The sequence below is a fragment of the Uloborus diversus genome, chromosome 1 (assembly GCF_026930045.1).
Source record: "Uloborus diversus isolate 005 chromosome 1, Udiv.v.3.1, whole genome shotgun sequence".
Classification (NCBI taxonomy): Eukaryota; Metazoa; Arthropoda; class Arachnida; order Araneae; family Uloboridae; genus Uloborus; species Uloborus diversus.
In genome coordinates, this window is record NC_072731.1 from 16,854,612 (window position 1) to 16,876,535 (window position 21,924).

General features: G+C 32.9%; 1 protein-coding gene across 1 annotated transcript in view; it reads left to right on the forward strand.

The window, feature by feature from the left end:
* Positions 1 to 11,619, forward strand: part of LOC129228258 (ataxin-10-like) — a 45,307-nt gene extending 33,688 nt beyond the window's left edge. The window contains exons 8-11 of the mRNA XM_054862930.1: positions 1,135 to 1,243; positions 3,782 to 3,969; positions 4,873 to 4,936; positions 10,054 to 11,619. Coding sequence (XP_054718905.1) covers positions 1,135 to 1,243; positions 3,782 to 3,969; positions 4,873 to 4,936; positions 10,054 to 10,232 — 540 coding nt within the window. The 3' untranslated portion in view covers positions 10,233 to 11,619. The remainder of the gene's footprint in view (positions 1 to 1,134; positions 1,244 to 3,781; positions 3,970 to 4,872; positions 4,937 to 10,053) is intronic.
* Positions 11,620 to 21,924: the final 10,305 nt, after the last annotated feature.

The following is a 21,924-nucleotide window of genomic DNA, read 5'->3' on the forward strand; positions in this document are numbered from 1 at the left end:
TTTCAAACAAATGGAAAGTTGCACAACTAGACCCCACTAGGAATCTACATACCAAATTTCAACTTTCTAGGACATACCGTTTTTGAGTTATGCGAGATACATACGCACATACATACATACATACATACATTTGGACGCCACGAGAAAATTCGTTGTAATTAACTCGGTTGTCGTCAAAATGGATATTTCGGGTGTCTATACGTTCCTAGGCATATATCCACGTGTGATCGGGTCAAAAAAAAATTCAAAATTCATTCGAGGGTGAGAAAAATGGAAATTAAGGCTGATTTTTGAGTGAAAATTTTTTTGCGAATACAATACTTCCTTTTTTGTAAAAGGAAGTAAAAAAACCCTTTGATCCTAAGTTCAATTTCGTCCTGTTCAGTTAGAGGTCATAGCAGTGAAAAGCAGCGGTGACAATACACTAGTGTGGAGCAGAGATTGTTGGCAGCATTTTTAACAGACGCATTAGCAAGGGGAGGGGAGGAGAAGCAATAGGGCCTTGATCTTAGACCCCCCCCCTTACCCCGGATATTGATGAGTTTATTTTTGTTCTGCATTTTTATAGTTATATATTTTTTGGAAAATATGAAAATACTATTAAATACTTTTTTCTCTCTTTCTTAAATGTCTTACAACGTTTCACTATTGTTAGTACAGAATCCAAAAACTGTTTAGTAAAAGATCCGAAACGTGTTTCTTAAAATATCTCAAATTCTGCAGATACTGCTCTCTATCTTCCCATGGCAGTACTGACTAATGAAGTTATGCAATTAATGGCTCCTTGAACCAGTGAATCGCTTTTTAAAATTTCTACTTTATGGTGTTATCAACTCCAATTATCTACAATGGAGAGTGGCAGCATTTTAAGTTACAAGGAAAGTGAAATTGTCCATATTATTTCGTAAGAGAACATTATGAAGTTTTTTACTACATTTGAACTAACATTACAATGAGCCTTCTGGTCTCTCATCACTCTGAGCATCAAACTGTATAAACTCATAAATGCCTAATTGTTTTCAAATTCTACATATTTTGTACATTGGCCTTGAATGTGTAATTTCCACAAAATCTATGCTTGTTTAAAATTTACAACATAATAATTGGTTATAAGATATCATATTTTTATTTTAGGATGCTTCAGAAATTGTGAAAATATTAACTCTTCTTTGTGCTGCATCTATTTCAGACCAGTACAGTCATTCATTGAAAAGCAGCAAAGAGCTGCTTGAGAAATCCTTAGGTAAGCTGAAGAACTTTGGTCTTGAATAATTTCTGCTATACAGTTCTTTTCAAAATTCTAACTCTTGTTAACAGAGCATGACAATCAGGGGCGCCCTGATGGGAAGTCAAGTGACCTTCCACACATTTCCTTATTCGGCAAATTTTGTTTGACGATTTCGCAAAATTATCATCACCGAGAAAAAAGGGAGTTCTGTTCGACAAAACTATCATCATTCAGCAAAAATAGCAATATTATCATCACTTATTGAAGTCTAGAGTTTTATTCTACAAATTCATAATTTCTGCCCACCCAAAAATTTAAGTTTGGGGCACCCCGGATCACTATCTTCATAATAATGCAAAAAAAGAAAAAGAAAGGAGCATGGCCATCCGTGATCTCATACTTACCAGTTGTGCCATTTGCTGAAAACCATAGAAATCTAATGAGCGCTATTCACCCTCATAAATTGGCATGTCATATTGCCATTTTGGAATTTGGATTTTAGTTAGTTTATTTTTTGAGTATTTTTCGTGTAAACTCATGCTGCTTGATGTAAATTTTATTTTAAAAATAATGAGGAATAGAGAGAAAATTTGTAATTCTCTGGGTTTTTTTGTCCACTTGATATACATAAAGAAACAGAACAAATTGACCACATGAAACAAAGTTTCTTTAAAATGTGTAGTTTGAAGGTTTGAAATAAATGTGTGTACATTAAAAAAATAATTGTTGATTTAATATGAAATAATTTATAGAAGAAATTTGTTTTGTTCGAAAAGATAATTCTATTATAGGGAAACAAAAAATATATTCAACTATCTTAATATATAAAAATCTTCTATGCGGACGTTTGTCATCATAAGGCTTTTAAACAGCTGGACCGATTTTGATCAAATTTTTTGTGGGTAATTAAGTTGTGGCAAGCATAGTTTTGAAGTGCAATGGATTGAATCGGAAACATTTTTATTAATTCGTTAATTAATTTAAACATTGGATGATTACATCTCCCAAATGATTAATATTTATTTTAACCTATTGTTGAGCGAGAACTGAAATAAATATTTAACCCGTTACCAAAAGGCAATAAGAAAGCCTGCTCTGCTTTTTGTAATGAAATTTCCTACTGTGATATGACAATTGAGAATAGATGAAACTTAGAGAGAGAGTGAAGCCTTCATTTCTTGAAAGCAGTGATTTTAGATCCCGTGATATAAAGTAAAGTTCTGGAAGGTTCAGGCAAAACGTGTGTTCTGTCGTCGTAGTTGAACCATGTGACCGCATCGGTGCTTTAGGTTTTCTTATCTAAATGATCAGAAAGTACCGAACCTAGCAACCTTTTTTTCTCGGCTGAAATCCATCTGAGTTTTGGCACCAATGTCAAGAATACTTTAAGGATTATCTAACTAATCAGTGCATTATTAAGGAAAAGATGATGGAATTAAAAGACGAAACAAATTTTATTTTCGTCCAGATAAATTACAACAGGGTAGTTCTGTACATAAAAGATCAGTGCAATGGAAGATCTTTATTTTTGGTGGAAAGAACAAACTAGGCAATATGTGAAGTTTAAAAAGTTTTCATTCAAAAGATCTAATCGGTCGCATTTGGCTTCGCTCACTGATCGGCTGGAATATAGTAACGTGGTGACTTGGCTACTTTGGCTATGAACAATAAAGTTGCTTGATCATTTGTTTACATTTTAAAGCTACTGTTAATGTAATTTATTGTACTTTTTGTTTATTTGGCGAAATATTTCAAATTGCAAAGAATTGTTTTTCTTTTTTAAAGCGTTTTTAATCATTTTAGTTGAAGAATGTGTTTATTTTACATCGGGAGGGGGTGGGGGGAGGGGGAGTGATTTTCGCTTATTCAGAGAACTGTTTTTACCTTTATCATTTTTCTAAACGATATCCTTTCAATTGTTTTATTCTTTTCCATATGGGGGATGTTGCAGTGGGATTTCCAGTTTCTTCTAGATGGGTAGTTAAATTTTTACACGCTATTGAGGACGCTATTGCTGAAGGAACAGACCATCAAGTACAGGAGAAAAAATAGTTAAAGAAACAACTGTTCAATGGGCATTAGATAAATCAAGTTGTAATAAATATACGCATTCTGACCCCATACAGCTTAAAACATTTTTTTACTTATTTTTTCAACAAAAAAGCTTTAGACTTTCTACACATGAATCTATGAAAATTATAGTTTAGAAAAATTCTATTGCACAAGTGTTTTTTCAAGATAACAGTACTGATATTGTAAAGTTTTAACAGGAAACAGTTCTACAAAATTTATGTTGCCAATGAAAAGGCTTAAATAATAATAGAAGTCTGTTTGCCATGCTTCTGATGCAGTTGAAGACAGATTTCTTTAGAATACAAGATTTGTAATTTTTAATTTTATCTTAAAGCTCAGTATTTATGGGTAAAATTTGCATGTTTAAGTAATTTTGGGATTTGTTTATTAATATCAAAACCATTGCATTGTAAAGTGTTCACATTGAAAAGTCTACTGCATTTAAAAAAATGTACTAAAGAGTGCTTTTGAAACATTTAGATGTACTGAAGAGCGTCCACTTGTTGGGAAAAAAGAGCTGCAATGCCTTCTCTTCCATCAGCAATCTGAATGCTTGCGATCAGTTCTCCAAAGAGGATATTGAAGCTCATCCTTCTTTCTGTTTCAAGAAGAATTTGATAAGGTTGATTGGAAACCTGTGCTATGGCTGTCGAGAAAACCAGGATTTGGTGAGATTTTTGACCTAGTATAAATTCGTGATAGTTAAGTGTGACCTTATGTACCGTTGCTACCAATGTATTCTTATTTTCTTGTGTGGGACAGATTTATAAAAAACTATAACCAAAAATGTTTTTAAAACTCATTTTCGGTGGCGAATGTTTCAAAAAAATTTTGCATGTGATATCCTACTGAACACCTTGCACCTAAAAAACAATTCAAATCCCTAGAACTCAATCTTTATCATAATTTTCCCCTTGGTTAGCTGTGAATTGCAGGGCTTTTATAGTTGTACCGAAACTAGATTTCTGATTAAAAATTTTTTTTTTGAAAGTTTAACAAAAATTAATTTTTTTTACTACACATACAATCGATAAAATAAGGAAAATAATTCAACTCTGTCATTTGTGAGAATTTTTGTACATTGGAAACTATTCTAGCACTAACAGACAATGAACAGTCGAAAAAATAAATAAAATAATAAAATAAACAAATGAATAAATAAAATAAATAAAATAATACGGAAGGACCTTTTAAAGAAAATGGTCAAGCTTTCATAGTCGACTCTGGAGCAACAAGAATTTTCTCTCGGCTCATTACAATCTTTTCATTTATACAAGTAAGGTATTAGGTTAGACAATATTGTTCAAAACCGAGGGCTCTGCTAAGAGGGTTCAGCACCCTCCCGTTGTATTTTGCACCCCTATACTGCTTCTCATTGAGGATGTGATATCAAAAAATTTAAGAATTCAATTTTGAAATATTATATTAAGATATGAATATTTATATAAAATATGTGTGCGTTTGAAAGAGAGAAAGTTCCCTTCCTTTCTCTTTATTTTTAGCTTTTTATTATTGTTTTGTTTCTATTTCTCAATTATACACATATGTGTGGTTTCTTTCTTCCGAATTAGGTTAGAAAGTTAGATGGCATTCCATTGTTGCTGGATTGCTCCAACTTAGACATCAGGAATCCATGTATCCTTTCCTGCTTAAATAATACTGTATTTTATAATGTGATTTGAATGTGTGTTTGAGAAAAAATTATCGAGAATGTATTTAAAGTTATTAATTTTTTGCGAGAATTACTACTTCAATGAGTAAACATGGTATGCAGTTGAATATTTATTATTATTATTTATTAATTATTATTATTATTATTTATTATTTATTTTATTTTATTTTATTTATTTATTTATTTATTTATTTTTTTGATGTGCTCAAATGTAGTGTGCAAATGTTAAGCCTTTAAAAGATGGAAATGTACATATTCTTTTTCCTGTTTAGAATTTTTGTTAAGACCATAATTTTATAATGCATGCTTTACTTAAAGCAGTGCTTAATTTCTAATTGAGTACAAGACCCCTACCCAGGTAGCACACTTTTCAAAACCTTTTAAAATGGTTGTCAGAATCAATGTTGTGGCAAATATTTAAAAACGTTTGTGACATTATGTGTGCTACTTGAGTTGTATCTCCGTGCTAAGCACAAAAGTTGTATTTGCACTTTTTATCGATTGGGTTACTGTCATCAGGTTGTTCTTTGCCACATATTTCACATAAATACTATGTTTTGTGGTCTTATATCAATGGAAATATTTTCAGAAAAGGATCTGAATCAAATACATGGAGGTGCAAAACTCTACTGAGAAGTTGTTTATCAGCATCACTAGTGGGCAATTAAATCCTTGCAGTATTTAATGCTCGTTCTTCTGCCTCTCATTAGCACTTAGCTGTACAAAATTTAATTTTGAACTGCTCTTTATAGTCCAGTCAATAGATACATTTTAACTTGCAAAAAATGGGGTCAAAGATTTTTTTTTTCTTAATTTGTACATATTGGTGACGAGATGAAAAAACTAAGTTATCCAACACGAAAGACTCCGGGAGAACTTTTGGTGGCCGAAAAACCACAAAAATTTATGACATTTTTTGTTTTTTCCAAAATATCTCTGAAATGGTTAAAATTAGCAAAAAGTATCAAATATAAAGTTTAAAGAACATTAAATTTCCTACAACTTTTATATTTACAACAACTTTTTTGTGGCACAAATAGAAAGCTTGCTATAGCTCTTTGAAAAAAGGCAGTTTTCCTCTACTCCGAAAAAAAAAAAGCATTGACACCGGAAATAAGGCGTCACAATTATTAGAACTTGAGTAGAACCCTTAGTTTCAGAGTTTATCGCCAGTTTGGGTTTCTTGCTCCCCTCCCCCCACCTGACACAGAGTAGCAATTCTGGCTGACAGATTAGTTCCCACTAGACTCCAAAAACAGACGATCGCGATGTATTGTAAAACTGAAATACATATATACACATTCATTTAAAGCACATAATTCGTGCATTCTACTTAGATTGCTATTGAAAAAATGCAATATTTGTGTATAAATGTAAGTGAATTAATATTAGGTTGCTAATAAGCAAATAATTAACATAATTATGCTTAAAAGACGATACAACAATAATAAACCCTTCATCACTGCTCACGGACTAACATTTCTGGTTTGACAGAGGTAGTCTTCATCAGACTCCAATAACAGATCATATATTGCAGTTTGTAACTTTATTACGCAATATACATATTTATTTGAGGCACATAATTTGTACGCTTTAGTCTAATTAATACAAACAAAGATGCAACTTTTAAATATAAATGTGAAGGAATGAATATTAGGCAGCTAATAAGCAAACACAATTAACACAATCATGCGTCCTATGTTGATACAATAATAACAATAAACCCTCTTCTACTGCTCACGAACTAATATTTTTGGTCTGACAGAGGTAGTCTTCATCAGACTCCAATAACATATGATTTATATTGCAGTTTGTAATTAAATTACATAATCTACACATTCATTTAAAGCACATAATTCGTACCATCTATTCTAACTATTACTAGTGAAGATGGGATATTTGAATATAAATGTGAATGAATAAATATTAGGGTGCCAATAGGCAAACAATAGACACAATAATGCATAAATGAAGGTACAATAGTAATACGTAATGAACACTTTGAAAAAATTCTGCAGACTGCTTACAGTGACGTTTTGAGACATGAAAAACCCCAAAGAATTATCTTTCAAAATAAAAATCCAACTGTAGAAACTTAATACGCATCACACGTAAATTAAGGGAGATTCATTCGACTTTATATCAAATAGAGAAAGGACGACAAAATACATAGTTCATCGTTTTCGAAGCCGTTTTAAAGGGTTCAGATTTCTCCTGGTTCAGAATCTGTAGGGGGTAGAAATAAGCTGTCGTCCTTGAACTGTTCATCTAATTGTTGCGGTAATTCCAAAAGCTCCTGGAACAAACCATCTTCTTCTGCAGTCCCATCTAAAGATGAAATTTGTGCAACATTTTCACAATTCGTGCCACTGCAGTGTTTGCACATACTGGAACATTTTAAACTTGCCTTGCGACAAGAAGACTCTAGTACAATTTTTCTTGCAAGTACAAGATACAATCTTCAAAAGAGTCTGAGGAACTGAATCTCTTTTCGTGTCAACAGGCATTAGGCCTTACGTTCTGCGTTCCCAACCCCATTTCTCTGGATCAATTATGTTGCCCAACCAACTTTGAATTTGGTGGTAACACCAATAAGAGTGATAATGTTCAGCAGTGGGAGGTAGCCGTGCAAGATGTTATTTTAGCCCTGTATACTAGTTTTATAAAAATATTAAATCGCAAAGTATCCAAAGATCGGTTTAAATACTTTACGTCATTTGTGTATAATATTTTCAAAATATTTTCTCCAGCTGCAGTACGGCATTATGATGAATGATTGGATCCATAAATACTTCAATAGCTTCCTTAATTTCAGGAGTTTTTTTGACTATGTTGCACAATTTAATCTTGCTTTGGCCAAAAATTGCCGATGTCGTATCACACCCACTAAATGCATGAATGAACAGAATATTGGTGGGGTCAAGTATTTAGTGGGAAAAAAACAATTCACCAGCATTCCCTCTTCCAGGTTTTAAAAAGAACAAGTTGCTGAAAGGCTGTCCTAAAGCTGTCTTCAGCACTAACAGATCCATATCCTCGCCCACTATGACAACCTTTTCAATATTCCTCGCCTTTGAAAGAGTATTGTTGACAACAAGTCGGCATCTTCTTGATTCTGCCTGACTTGAATGTCAGAATCTTCAAAAATTGTCTTAAGAAGTTGGTTAGGTTCAACCATTACTTCAAGGGAAAAGTGCACCCTCATTCGCCGTAATCGTTCAAAACTTTTTGTGATAGTATGTGCAGGATATCTATCAAATACAACCATAACTTGAAGGCCATATTTTTTTTATTTTATTTCAGAAATGCAGAATGATTCTGAGATATGATAGTAAAGGAAGCATTGGTCTGGCATAATCATTTCTAGAAACAAAATCGTAATACAGAACACACAGATTGATAAAACATACGCTCGCTCGAACTTTGAAGTGACCAATATGCATAGTTGTTCAGTCAATGCATCGCATTCGAAGAAAAAAAGGAGATAGAACGGGGGTGTTTTATGATAAAGGGAACGAAGACATTTACTCTCAGCTACGAAAGACAAATCATTTCCAGGGTCACACAGCCGGAATTTCTGCTCTTTTTCTCCGTTATCCGATGCGCCTTCACGCACTTTGTTGAGAGATTCAGAAAAAGTGTGACTTTCAAGAAGTTGTAACTCGCTTGCTTTTCATGCTACAAAAATGTTGTAATGACAAAAGTTGAAGGAAATTTAATCTTCTTTAACATTTGTATTCGAAGTTTTTTTCTAATTTTAACCATTTCTGAGATATTTTGAAAAAACTATAAAAAGTCATAAATTTTTGTGGTTTTTCGGCCCCCAAAAGTTCTTCCGAGGTCTTTCGTGTTGGATAACTTGGTTTTTTCACATTGGCACTAGTATGTCCAAATTAAAAGAAAAAAATCTTTGACCCCATTTTTTGTAAGGTAAGCCCATTTTATCCTACCTATTGACTGGACCATTAGTAATGCTTATATATAAATAGCCTATTACTTTAAAAACGCAATATTAAGTTTGATAACCATGCATGAAATAGCTGTAATTTATTTTTCATAAATATTTTCTATAAGGTGTATGGAAATTTCTGGCTACTATCCGAGACACTGCACCTTCCGCATTGTTATATGCCAATTTTCATTCATGCAGTCCTCAAAATGAGGTGGTTGCAAAAAATTTGACACCCATCAGATTCAGGTTCCTTGATGTATACAAAAACTATGTTTCAATGCTTTTTTTTTGGAATAACAAGTCTTTACCATCTCTCGTTAAGGTGGAAGAGTTAATCTACTGCTTCTTTCTTTCTCTTCCTTATTTTTTTTTCTTTCTTTTGCACAAAATATGCTGGACTGCAAATTTCTAACTAATATGCTTCCATTTCTATTACTTTGAAACTGAAATTTGTCCTCATGACCTCATACGACATTGATTGCTACAAAAATTTTGCAGCAATTTTTGGCTGCAGTCTTGCTTTATACAAATGGATTTTTTCAGTATGAACTAAATGAATTGTTCCCAAATTATTTTTATTTCTGATGGCTCTCATCGTCTGCAATTGAAGTTGATGAACTTTAAATCAACCTAAACTAAATTAATTTGATTTAAACTAATTCAGTCAATTAACTAATCACTTTAAAATTTTTGATCCAGACTAGGAGCCAGACAACCTCTGATTCAGTACTGCCAGCTCGAATGGTTCAAGCAGGGACCGATTATAACTTTTGAGCATACTGGGGCATGAACTAGATTTGCCCCTCCCTCCCCCTGTTTATTCTATCTTCAGAAGCTCTCAATATTTTGGCTTTAGACTTTGAAAAAGAGGTTAATACTTTAATCACAATCATTTTTAGACTTAATATATACATTTTACATCTTGATTTTGTGCAGTATGAAATTACTCCATTTTTTAAAAACTTTAGCTATAGATGTGGTTCCCTGGGCTTGTACTCCATGTGCTTATGCCTTGACCTGACCCTGAGTTTAAGTCACAACAACAGTGTAACATGTATATAATTCTTTAATGTGTGATATTTTTTAAAATTTAAATATTCAAGTTTGTTATTTTCTTAACTCTGGAAGTTATTATGCAATGGTGTATTTTAGCAATCAGAAATGTTTTAGAAAATAATCAAGAAAATCAAGCTGTTTTAGCTGGAATGTCAGTGTCTGGGGACCTGGTAGAATCTGCACTGATCAAAGAGCTCGGCTTTCAAGTATGTAAGGAAGACGGAAAATTTGTTTTGAAATCAAGCAAGTAAAAGACATTGGAATGTAAAACGGGACATATTTTCAGCCCATTTAAATTCTTCCTTATGTCTTCCTTAGTCAAAAGAAAACTGCTCAGCAAACAGCTGAAGATAAAAAGAAAATATTTAAATAAGTTCTGCATTTATATAAATTATTTTTATAAGTCGACAGCTAGTAGGGAAAAACCAATAAGCAAATTGGATGACTTCCATTCCTGATAAATTAGTAAAATCATATCGGCCAATTAAACACAGATAATTTTTATATTGATTATAATTTTTAATGCGTCCCTATCTCTTTTAAAAATTTTACTTTTCAGAATTAGTTTTTTAAACTACAGTGGACGCCGGTTAATTGAATCAGCCGCTTTAATGAATGAAATCGTCAGAAACAGAATAAAATCCAGCATTATTGAATTATCTGCTTTATTGAATCAGCTGCTTTATGGAATCAAAACTGTTAAGAAAAAACGTGACTCATATGAGCGGCGGTCACTGTATCAAAAAATTTTATCATCTGAAGAAATTCAAGCATTTTTCTTGAAATACTAAATAGAAATTTATCCTTAGAGCTATAAGATAAGGGATATTTCGAATATGTTTCTATTTTTTTTTCTGGCTGCAGGAAATGAAAAAGAAGTTATATAAATATCGAAATACACTTCTTCATAATTAAATTTTTATGAAAGAGATATTTTGATTACTTCAGTAAGTCCTAAGCTTTTGATTTTTCACTCCAAAATATAGACATTGTAAACGATTATATTTTTAACTAAATGATTTATTGAAACTTCTTCATTCTAAGTTTTTATAACAAATGTGCCATTAGTTTGTGATTTGAAAGAAAAATCACTAAAAGAATTATAAAACTAGCAGGCTTTGTAGAGCGCTGTACGAAAATTATTTTGATTTTAGATTTTTATTTATTTTGTACATGTTCAGATTTGAAATTGTTTTCTGGAAGAAACTAGTGATACTGAAAAAAAAAACCCCCTCATGTTCTACTTTTTGTTTTCTTGGCTTGATTGTGTAAGTGCACAATATGTTGAAGAAAAATGTCTGCAAGTTTTTATCTGCAACTTTATCATATTTTTATCTAAACTTTAGTTTCAACCATATCATATAACTAATATTTTGAAGCTATAGAGATGTTTTATTCTGTCGCACATTTATCCATTACAGCCAATTTTTATATCATATATATATATATATTGTATGTAAGAGATGGTTTGTTGCCGGAATGCACCAGAATGCCATTCAGGCACTGCTTTTCTGGAAAAATGAAGTTCCTTTTCATGTTGATATGGTCCTATTGGTTCAATTGGCATTCTGATACTGGAAAATTTACAAAATCACCCTGATTCATATGCGTGATATATAATATATATATATATATATATATATATATATACACTCTCAAGAGCTGTTTTTGACCCTCCACTTGGCTATAAGAGAAAGATGGTTGAATAAAATAAAAAAAAAATACTACCAAAAATATTGTACAATAAAGCTTACTTCTCTGCACAATCACCTTGAGGATTGAAGCATTTGTTATATCTGTCAACAAGCATTGGAGTAACCTATTCATAAAATATGTTGCTGCCAATGATTCATATTTGAAGTGAGTTTTGTCGGTTTCTTTGAGCTCTTGGTCACATTGGAAGAACCTCCAAAACTCTTTTGTCGTCAATGTTTCATTTATGGTAAACCTTCCACTTTTTTAACCTTGGGTACCTCAAGGTCAACTCCTTGAACAAGGTTCTCTGCAGGGGTGTCCACCTATGGACGGTCATGGTGCAGAGTGGGGGGAAACATTAAATTTCATTACTCTGAATATTCAATTGTTCTGCAGTACCATAAATTAAATTGATATCAATAAAATATTTGGAAGCTAAGTATTTCTTGTATTGTGCATCAAATTGTATTGTGTTTTGAAATGATGGTGACTTTGTTCGTCTTGGGGAACTGTCTACAAATGATGTCACACTTTGAGAGTGGGGAAGAGAGGTTCGCAGTTTGTGACAAGAGGGTGGGACGGGACATCAAGATGCATGACATAACGCATTTTTTTGATAGCAAAATGCTAATGAAAAACAGTGTAACATGTGACCGGGGGGGGGGGGGGAGAAGTAGGTCTTTTTTTTGAAGAAGAAGAAAAGTGACATCATTTATGGACAGCCCCTTGTGAATTCTCTCTTTTAATGTTTTCAAATTTTATAATCCTTTGTAAATATAAAATTAATTGTTGTAAAATAAATTATTTTTTTTACTTTAACAGATGTGGTTTCTTTACCTAATTTTATAATACTCACAGAACGTAATCATAGTCCTCCTCAAGTGAAAGAAAAATTAAACAACGTAAAGGCGCAAATGTTTGCATACACGTGTTTCGGCTTTGTGAGGAATTTCTTTTTCAATTCAAAAGAAGGGAACTTATGGACTAAAATAATTCTTTTTTTTAATTTGAAATGAGACTTGATCAAGAGTGTTCATTGAACTTCCTTTCTTTCTTGGCCAACAATGACATTGTAACCAATCGTGTAAATAAAGGCTTAGAATCAGGGCTCATTAGTCCTCCTATATCTCCTATATTTCCACAATATGTCAGATATTCTCCAAAATTTCCTACATTTTCTCACGAACTCCTATATTTTTTTTTTCGGATGTTAAATGCTACCCAAAAATACAAAAACCTTTGATCCATTTTTTTTTCTTTTTCCACTGCTCTGTGCACTCTTACATCTTTAATGTTGGCATATGTACTAAACTTCTGTTTTTAGCCTACTTTCCCAGTAAAAATCAGAGAAAGAAGAAAAAAGCATGAAAGAAGGCTTAATACATCTTAAAAAGATCCCGAAAAACAAAAAAAAAGTCAAAAATAAATAAAATAGTTAGATAAATATTGAAAAATTAAAAATTGGAAAGTAGGGTATTGAGATGGGGAAAAATGTCTGTCGGTCTGCCTGTCGGTCTGTCTGTCTGTCTGTCCCCCCCTAATAACTTTTGAATGAATAGTCCGATTCGAACAATTTTTTTTTGTTAGAAAGATCTCGGCGAGGACATCTCATTCCCATAATTCATTTTTTGATTTGAACAATTTTTCGTTCAATTTTGAACAGTTCAAAAAAACTTAACATTAGCGCCTACGGGGAAATTCAAATCAAAAATAAATCTTGAACTTAGAAGTGAAATGGCTTCAAACAAACTTTGTAGGGAAAAACTTTTGATAAAAAAAAATGTATCGAAAATATCTTTTTGATTTGAACAAGTTTTCCTTCAATTTTGAACAGTTCAAATCTCTTAACGTTAGCACCTAAGGGGAAACTGAAAGTCAATATAGATTCCGAACTTAAAGGCGGATTCACTTCAAACAAACTTAGTTGGAAATAGTTCTTGACGACCTACTCCCGACTCCGACTCCGAGAATTTAGGGGCACCTGACACCGACTCTGACTCCTGTTCCCGACAATTAATCGGACTCCGACTCCCCGACTTCGACTCTGACTTCGTAGCTTTGGCAAACATTTATACACGGAGGACAAATGACTGACTCCAATTCTTAAATATTCGACTCCGACTCTTTTATCCCAAAATGAGATTGACTCCGACTCCGCTGCTGTGGTTTTAACTGTGAAATAATTATTGTTGATATGATTTGTTTTTATTTTCACGCTAAAGTTTTAATTTAGGTATTTAGTTTTCGGTGAATAAACTCGAAAAATATGCGCAGACGATTTTTTTTTTTTTTTTTTGACAATGAAAATTATTTCTTTAAGTTGACATTTTATTGTTTTTTTTTTATTTTGGTAAGTTTAATTCGTGCATTAATTCCCTGTTGCCAAAAATTATTTTTGGCAACAGGGGAAAAAGAAACTATTTTTTTTTATGATGTATTTATTTTAATGAACTTATTATTATTATTATTTCGTTTTGAAAGCTGTTAAAAAAAATTTTTAATGGAAAGAAGTGTATTAGCTGCTTTGTTTAAAAGGTGCTGCTATTTTATTTGTTCGTTTTTTTGAAGAAAAGTAAGGAATTCAGCTTAGAATATTTAAAAAAAATATGTTTGAAAAAATTTGCGATTTTAGCTATTTTTGAGAATATTGATCAGGTACTAGAAAGTAGTATGGGTATACGGGAAAGTAGGCTCGTCTAGTTCTAGACGGAACTTCTTGTTTATTTGAATCAAACATGCCGCCTAAATAAATCAAGCACATGAGACTGACCATTGCTCCCGCAAATGTGATGCATTACTGCAGTCTTTTTTTCTTTGGCTTCATTGAGTAAAAAAATCCCCCCCCCCCCCCCCCGTAAATAGTGAAATGAAGGTGAGGCAGAGTGTTGCGCGCTTTTTGTAATAGTTTTCTGAGGTTTCAACAGAGAGAGACATAGAGTTGATGGGACTACTGTGTTCTCAACTTTCTCATTGTTAGTGTTAGCATTGAAGCAATGAGGTACCAATGCCGAGGACTAAGGGTAGATTTATGACTTTAAAAAAAGAATGCCCAAAATAATTATTACCTAGTTGTAGCAATCAATAAGTGATACATTTTTTGTAGCATGTAAGTTAAAATTTGAATTTTGTAATTACTTTTACATACTGTTTTGCTATAACTTTTTTTTAAATAATCAGCAAATGGATATTTTGAATGAATAGTATATTTTTAATGATATCTAGTTTGACTAAAAATTTAATAAAGTTCTCTTAAATCGCATGTAGAATTCCACGTTAAACTAGTATGTTGTGGCCATCACGAAACTTTCTTCTATATTTTTCTTTTTTTTTTTTTTCTGATCCCTCCCTATGCTTGACGAGGAAGCAATATTCCCAACAAAAATGAAATTACACATGCAAAAACTTGACGACCATCCCAATGTCTGAATTATTGCAAAAGCAAAGCAAAGAGCGAAAATTGAAAGTTATTTTAAAAGCCTTGCTTGAATTAATTACAAATATTTTATTTGTTAACAAATATAAGATGGCAACAGTTAAAAATTTTAAATCATTGAGATAATATTTCCGATGGCCGTGGTAGCCTGATCGGTAAGGCATTGGACTCGGGGCCGGAGGGTCTCGGGTTCGATCCCCGCTGGTCGAAGACCCACCGTCGTCATTAAAGGGGACTGGGCGACGCTAAATATGCTCGTGGTCTCAATGTCCTCCAAGTGAAACGATACCTCTGGGGGTGCTAGCACCAGGTAGCTATTAGCTCTTGGACTAGTTCTAAATTCTCAACTGTTCGATCCGGTGATGGTGCTGCCATCTATCGGTATATAGAAATAATGGAGGCAAGGCACTTAGTATGCAGTCCTCGACATAAATACAGTTGTAGTCAGTTGTGACTCTGAATAGAAATAGAAATAGAAATATTTCCGATCATTTCCATACAATTAAAATCACGAGAAATACGCAGACGACAATCTGTTACGATTTATCTTTCTTATTGTTGCATTAATAAAACTATTTTTATTCGCTAAAAAATAATGATAATAAAAATAAATCAGCACCTCTTGGCGCGATTGGCGCCAAAATTGAACCAAAGCCTGTTTACATATGGATTTACATATATTCCAAATTTCAACCAGAACGTAGCATTACTTCTTGAGATAGGGCACTCACAATGGAAAAAAAGAACGGGCGATTGCGCTACCCCCTTTTTAGCTGTTGACACCAAAATAAAATCAGCTCTTATATTCACTAAGGGCTACTTGCCGATAAATTTTTCTTTCATTCCGTTCATTATTTCTTGAGATACAGCAGTCACAATTGACGACAAAAAACGTTCTATAGCTCAACCCCCGTTTGAGTTATTGACACCAAAATTGAATCAGCACCTGTTCCTGTTAATGGCAACATATGGACCAAATTTTGTTTGATTCCGCCAGTTACTTCCTGAGGAATAGCAATCACGCGTGACTCAAAAAACGTCCCATTGCTCCACCCCCTTTGGAGGAATTCGCGCCAAAAACCAATGGGCACAAGTTCACATAGGGGCACATATGTGTACCAAGTTTCGTTCGATTTCATGCGGTAGTTTTTGCTGTAGAGCGGACACAAAAAACTGGTCACACACACACACATACACACACACACACACACACACACACACACACACACACAGACATTTTCCAAAAATAGTCGAAATGGACTCAGCACACCTCAAAACGTTCGAATCCGTCAAAATTCGAAATTCGAAAATTTGCACGAATCCAATACTTTCTTCTATATATTAGATATAGTAGAAGAAAGTAAAAAACGCACACACAATTATATTTAATTGAATCAAAATTGTTTTAAACAAACATGATTTATACAAGCGGCCGTGGGTATGAAAATTCATTTGCTCTCACATCTGTGACTCTTCAAATTGCTATGACTTCATGCATTATAGCATTGTATTGACAATGGCGGTCAGTTTTTCTGTACAGTGCTTCAAGCAACTCGATCCTATACTTTTTCGAAATTCCTATATATTTTTCTACCATACACACTACACACACTACTCCTATATATATTTTTCCTTTCAAACTTCTATATATTTTGCTACCAAACTCCTATATATATATATATATATTAGGGTGGTCCTTATTTATATATGGGGAAAAAAATCGGAATTCAACAAGTGACACGCCCCCTAGTTTTGTGACACTATGATAATAAAAAGTAACGTGTGCAAAATTTGAACTCGATCGGTCAATAATAACACGTGCCCCTAGGCCGTTGAACTTTCCCACAAATCTTCGAGTTTTTACTTCAGACCCAGTATATCGTTTCTCCTAGGTTTGTAAAATATTTTTACAGTGAGGTAGCACTAAATTAATCTTTTTAATTACTTTATATCATCCAAAGATTTTACGTTGAATAAGAATGAAATAATGCTTTAGAAACGTTCCTTAATCGTACGCTTTTCTCAATGTATCTCGATAGTGTGTATTTTTTCCCGATAGTCTTTTGGGCGGTCTGTAAAATAAATTGTTTTTGTGACTCATATTTGGTGAATTAGCTGTGAAATTCTTCGATTAATATTGTGCTCCTATTTCAGTTGTATCATTCACAATTTTCAGTATTTTAACGTTCTCTCTTCCCTTTAAATAGCTTTCTTCATTTTGCCGTGAATCAGGATCAAATAGGAAACAATCTTTTAGTATTTGTAACTTATCAAACAGTTTTATTGACTCGTAATTGATTCTATAAATAACAAGATCTTTACTAAGAAAGTATTCCAAATCATCTACTGTTATCTGAAATTTGTTAAACAGTCATCAGACACGTCTTCCTTATCACAAGCATTTTTTGGACTAGTTTTTTTTCTATCTTCAAAGATAATTTCTTCATCTAATGCGGACAAAGCTACTATTTTATCCCCTAAATATTATAAGTGATTTATGAATTTTCCAATCACTGCTTTTGCTGCATGTTTGTCGTCATTTTGTACGCTGCTAGTTTTTCAGACATACTGTATTATTCAAAGAAGCCTCGATTGGGTTGCTGTGAAAAACCATATCTTCATACAGCATTTAATTGTAAAACAGCTTTGTGAAACAGCATTGAAGGGCTTTCTTTTCATGTGAGGTCAATTTGAATTGTCTCCTAAATATAAAAATTTTCAAACAAAAATCCTTTTGCCATCCATTTGGCTCAGGGATAAGCTCCAGGTTGCCGAAAACATACCCCTGTAGGAGGAAATTCACCAGAAAATATTACAAGTTATGAGAATTCTCTGTAATCTTTCTCAATTCCGCTTTTTACGAAAAATAATATGTCATCAACTTCGTCTTTTAGAATTTAAGTAATATGTGTACTTGATTGAAATGTTATAAGTTCTGAATGATGGAGATATTTCCACAAAATTTTGAAGCGCTTAAATAATTGAATATCTGATCTAGAACTAATAGAGGCAAAAACTTTTTTAAGGATACACTCTGCAGTACGATTTCAAGTGCATGATGATGGCAATCAAAATTTAATGTATCACCGTTCAGTTTTTGCTCTAAAAAATTGCATGCTCAATTTACATGGTTGATATTGCAAGTCGTTGTATCAAACACTACATTAACAATAAAAAGCTATCATCTAAGATATCATATACAACTGAAGAAATATTTAAGGAATTCCGATGAGCTGTTCATTATTAGGACCTGGAGCTACGAGTGTTACGGTAATCCTATCGGCGGTTTTTTTTCCCAGTTACATCTGGATGTAACTTTGTATCCCAGTGAATAACTACAAAATCTAAATTTAAATTCATGAAATTTAATTTTACCTCTCGAAGATTTTCTTCTGCTCTCTTAAGGAATGTACGATTGATCACTAGGTCATTTGGATTTAAATTTACTGCATCTACGTAGGCTGTAAATAAATGAACAACATCTTTATCCCTAATATGACATTTGTCTAACAGTGATGAAAGGCGAGCAGATATTAATAGTTGTCAAGCTTTTTTGCATTGTGGTAGATCAGCTGTAGAAAACAAAAGTTCAACAGGTTAGGATAGATACCCATTTCGGTTTCTAAATCTTGTGAATCGCAAGAATTTGATGATAATAAAGGACTATGTACTGAAATAGAAGAAAATTAATTTAAAGTATAGATTTCTACATTGTTCCGATCTGGATATATTTTTAATTTTATATTTTAGCTATGGAAAATACAGTATATTTTTATGTTAGCAGTAATCGAGGATTTTTCGAAATTTATATTTTAAAAATTGAAAACTGCATAAGCATTTAGGTATGTTTATAACTAAAGAACAGCGAATTAAAATATAATTGGAATTACTTATATTTATAGCATTGAAACCTATCGACTCGATTTGCCACATCTATTACGTACACAGGGAATTTTGCAAATCAACACCCCCAAAGCCTGGAGGAGGCAATTTGTTGTTGTCAAATATCATTCATTAATGGCCTATAGAATCCCTTGTGTCCATCTTGGTGGAAAGAAACGTTCCCCTGCCGCTTGGTTGGAACTAGTGCAGAAGAGCGGTACGCTTGACCCAAGGCCATTGGTGTACATGTACCCTCTGTAACATGTTAAATTTTATAGAATGAAAGTGAGAGAATGGTCGGTCTGGAAGTAGCAGCACCTATTAAGGTTCAAAATTACTTTAAATATAAAACGTTAGAATATTTTTACATAAAAATGAGAAAATCCGCAATTTTTTTTTTCGAAACTCATAGAAGGGGGCCCTAGGGGCACGTGTTAATGTTTCATGGATTGACTTAAAATTTTGCAAGGATCATTTATTTGTATAATGGAACAAATTGAGGGGGCGTCGCATAAAATATCTGCAACTTCAAAAATAAGGACCCCATCCTAATATATATATTTCCTTTTAAACTCCTATATATTTTTCCCACTTGCTATGAGCCCTGTAGATTGTACTTGGAATCCTCTAGGAAAGGTTATGTAATTCTAGTTCTATGTAACTTGAAAGTTCCAACCGAATTCCAACAAACGCAAAAAATTCTTTCTTTCTTTTGGTACTGATATTTTAAATGTGTAAGTATGTTTTTAATGCTAAAACGTAAAATATAACTCTTAATTTTTCATGTTTTTAATTAATATTTTCGATAACTTAAGTCATACCAAGACAAGATCTAGCTTAGAACCTTCTCAATCACATCTTCTTTTGGACAACAGTTTAGGAGCTACGTTGTGACACGCGTCAAATTAACCCCCTTGTTGCGTGGTGGTTAATATCAATAAATGATAGTAGAAATATTATCAAAAGGACAGAAATAAGAGGCGAAAAACTGTTATTAAACTCCTCAGCGGTACCTAACAATGATATTGATTTAACTGTTTTGAATAGATTGCAGAATTGTTTGAAAATAGTTAGGTATCAATAATTTAGACTTCCAAAAAAATAAAAAAAAAAAAAAAAATAAAATGTTCTCTTTTCTAATTTCTTAGTAAATTTAATAAATATTAGTTTTCAAGTTAAAAAATGAGGTATTAGCATTCACAAAAATCATTTTTTAACATACTTCAAAAAAGAGGCGGTTATGAGTTCACACCGTATGTTTTTTTTTTTTTAATGGATAGGGGATGGCTCAACTTAGGTCCCATTATTTTGACCATATTTGTTCTTTGGAAAAAAAGCTATGGGCAAAAAGCACTAAATTTCATGCATTTTCCCTATTAAATGATTAAATATAAAACCCATTGTTATAAAAGTTAGGTGCCATACAACAGTAACATTAATAGTAATTGCAATGATAATTTTGAATGAAGACTTCTCAGAAGCAAGCATCAAGTTTCTTCAGTGTCATTGCCCCATAGTGGGGGTAAACCTAACCTGGAAGCGAGGTGATGTAGTGATTAGGGATCTGCTTAGCCTTCACAATGCTACCAGGTTAGGTTTGCCTCAACTTTTGTAGTATTTTTATCGTTATCATCTATGCCAATTACAGATGATCAGGGCTAAGTAAGGAGATACAGGATTGCATCACAAGCAACATGGATGCTGTGAAATGTAAATTAGTTAGAGAAAACGTAATATTTAAATGGTTATGCTGCCGTGTGCAGGTAAACGGCAGTATCTACAAAAATGAGTTTTTGAGATATTTGAAGAAACGCATTTTTGATTTTCCACAAACATCAATAAAATATTTAAATTTGATTCTAGGTGATTCTATATGTTTATATCGAAATATTTTTTGGGTAGTCTGTTTCATTTTGATTTTGCAATCAGAATTTTAATCAAAGCAGATACTGCCATTTACCTGCTCTTCGCCCTAGTAATTTTCATACATTTTTGACTGGCAATTAGCAGTAACTGCACAATATGCTATTGAATGACCAATAATTACAAATTCTACAGAGTAAATACGTTATTACGAAGTACATTTATTGCAAAGTGAATAATAATATTTCATTTTAAAACATATATAAATACCGTGTATACACTTGACATAAATTTAATATAAAGAAATTAAATAAAACTTTGAAAAAAGTAAAATGAAAATTTTATTTTTTTACACAAATGTAAAAAAAATACCAGAATATATACATGGTGTATGTACAGCATTTACAGACTTTCAGGGCAAATAGAGTACACCTAGATGATGGGAAATCACAGAGCAATGCATGGTTGGAAACTTTCCTGACGCAATAGTGACGACAGAAAGCACAAGAAAGACAAGACACGAATAAGAGGAGAAATCATGTTTATTATTTTTAATACAGAAAAAATGCAGGTAAGTTTTTGTCAGGTGTACACGTTTGATGTCGATACGTAAACTGAGGCATCAGTTGACGGTGCATGCGCACATGCGATTTTTGTCGCCGCGCTCGCTTTGACGTTCGATCTTCAATGCGCCGGAGATGTGAGGTATGCATCACAACCCGAGGTTGTAATTTCGAACACCTACTTTGATGACGATTGTTGCCTCTTTCGTGTTCTTTTTTCTCAGTTTTTGCTGTACTAAGATAATAAACATGTTTTCTTCTCTTAGTCGTGTCTTGTCTTTTTGGTGATTTATGTCGTCATTACCGCACCAGGAAAGCGTTTCCGACCATGCATTGCTATGTGGTTTCCCATCATCTAGGTGTACTCTATCTGCCCTGAAAGTCTGTAAACGCTGTACTGATACACCCTGTACATATATATGTTGATTATAAATTTATTATTAAATGCGATATAACTTAAATATGTATCAAACGAAATGACTTACATCCTCTTGATATAAATTTATT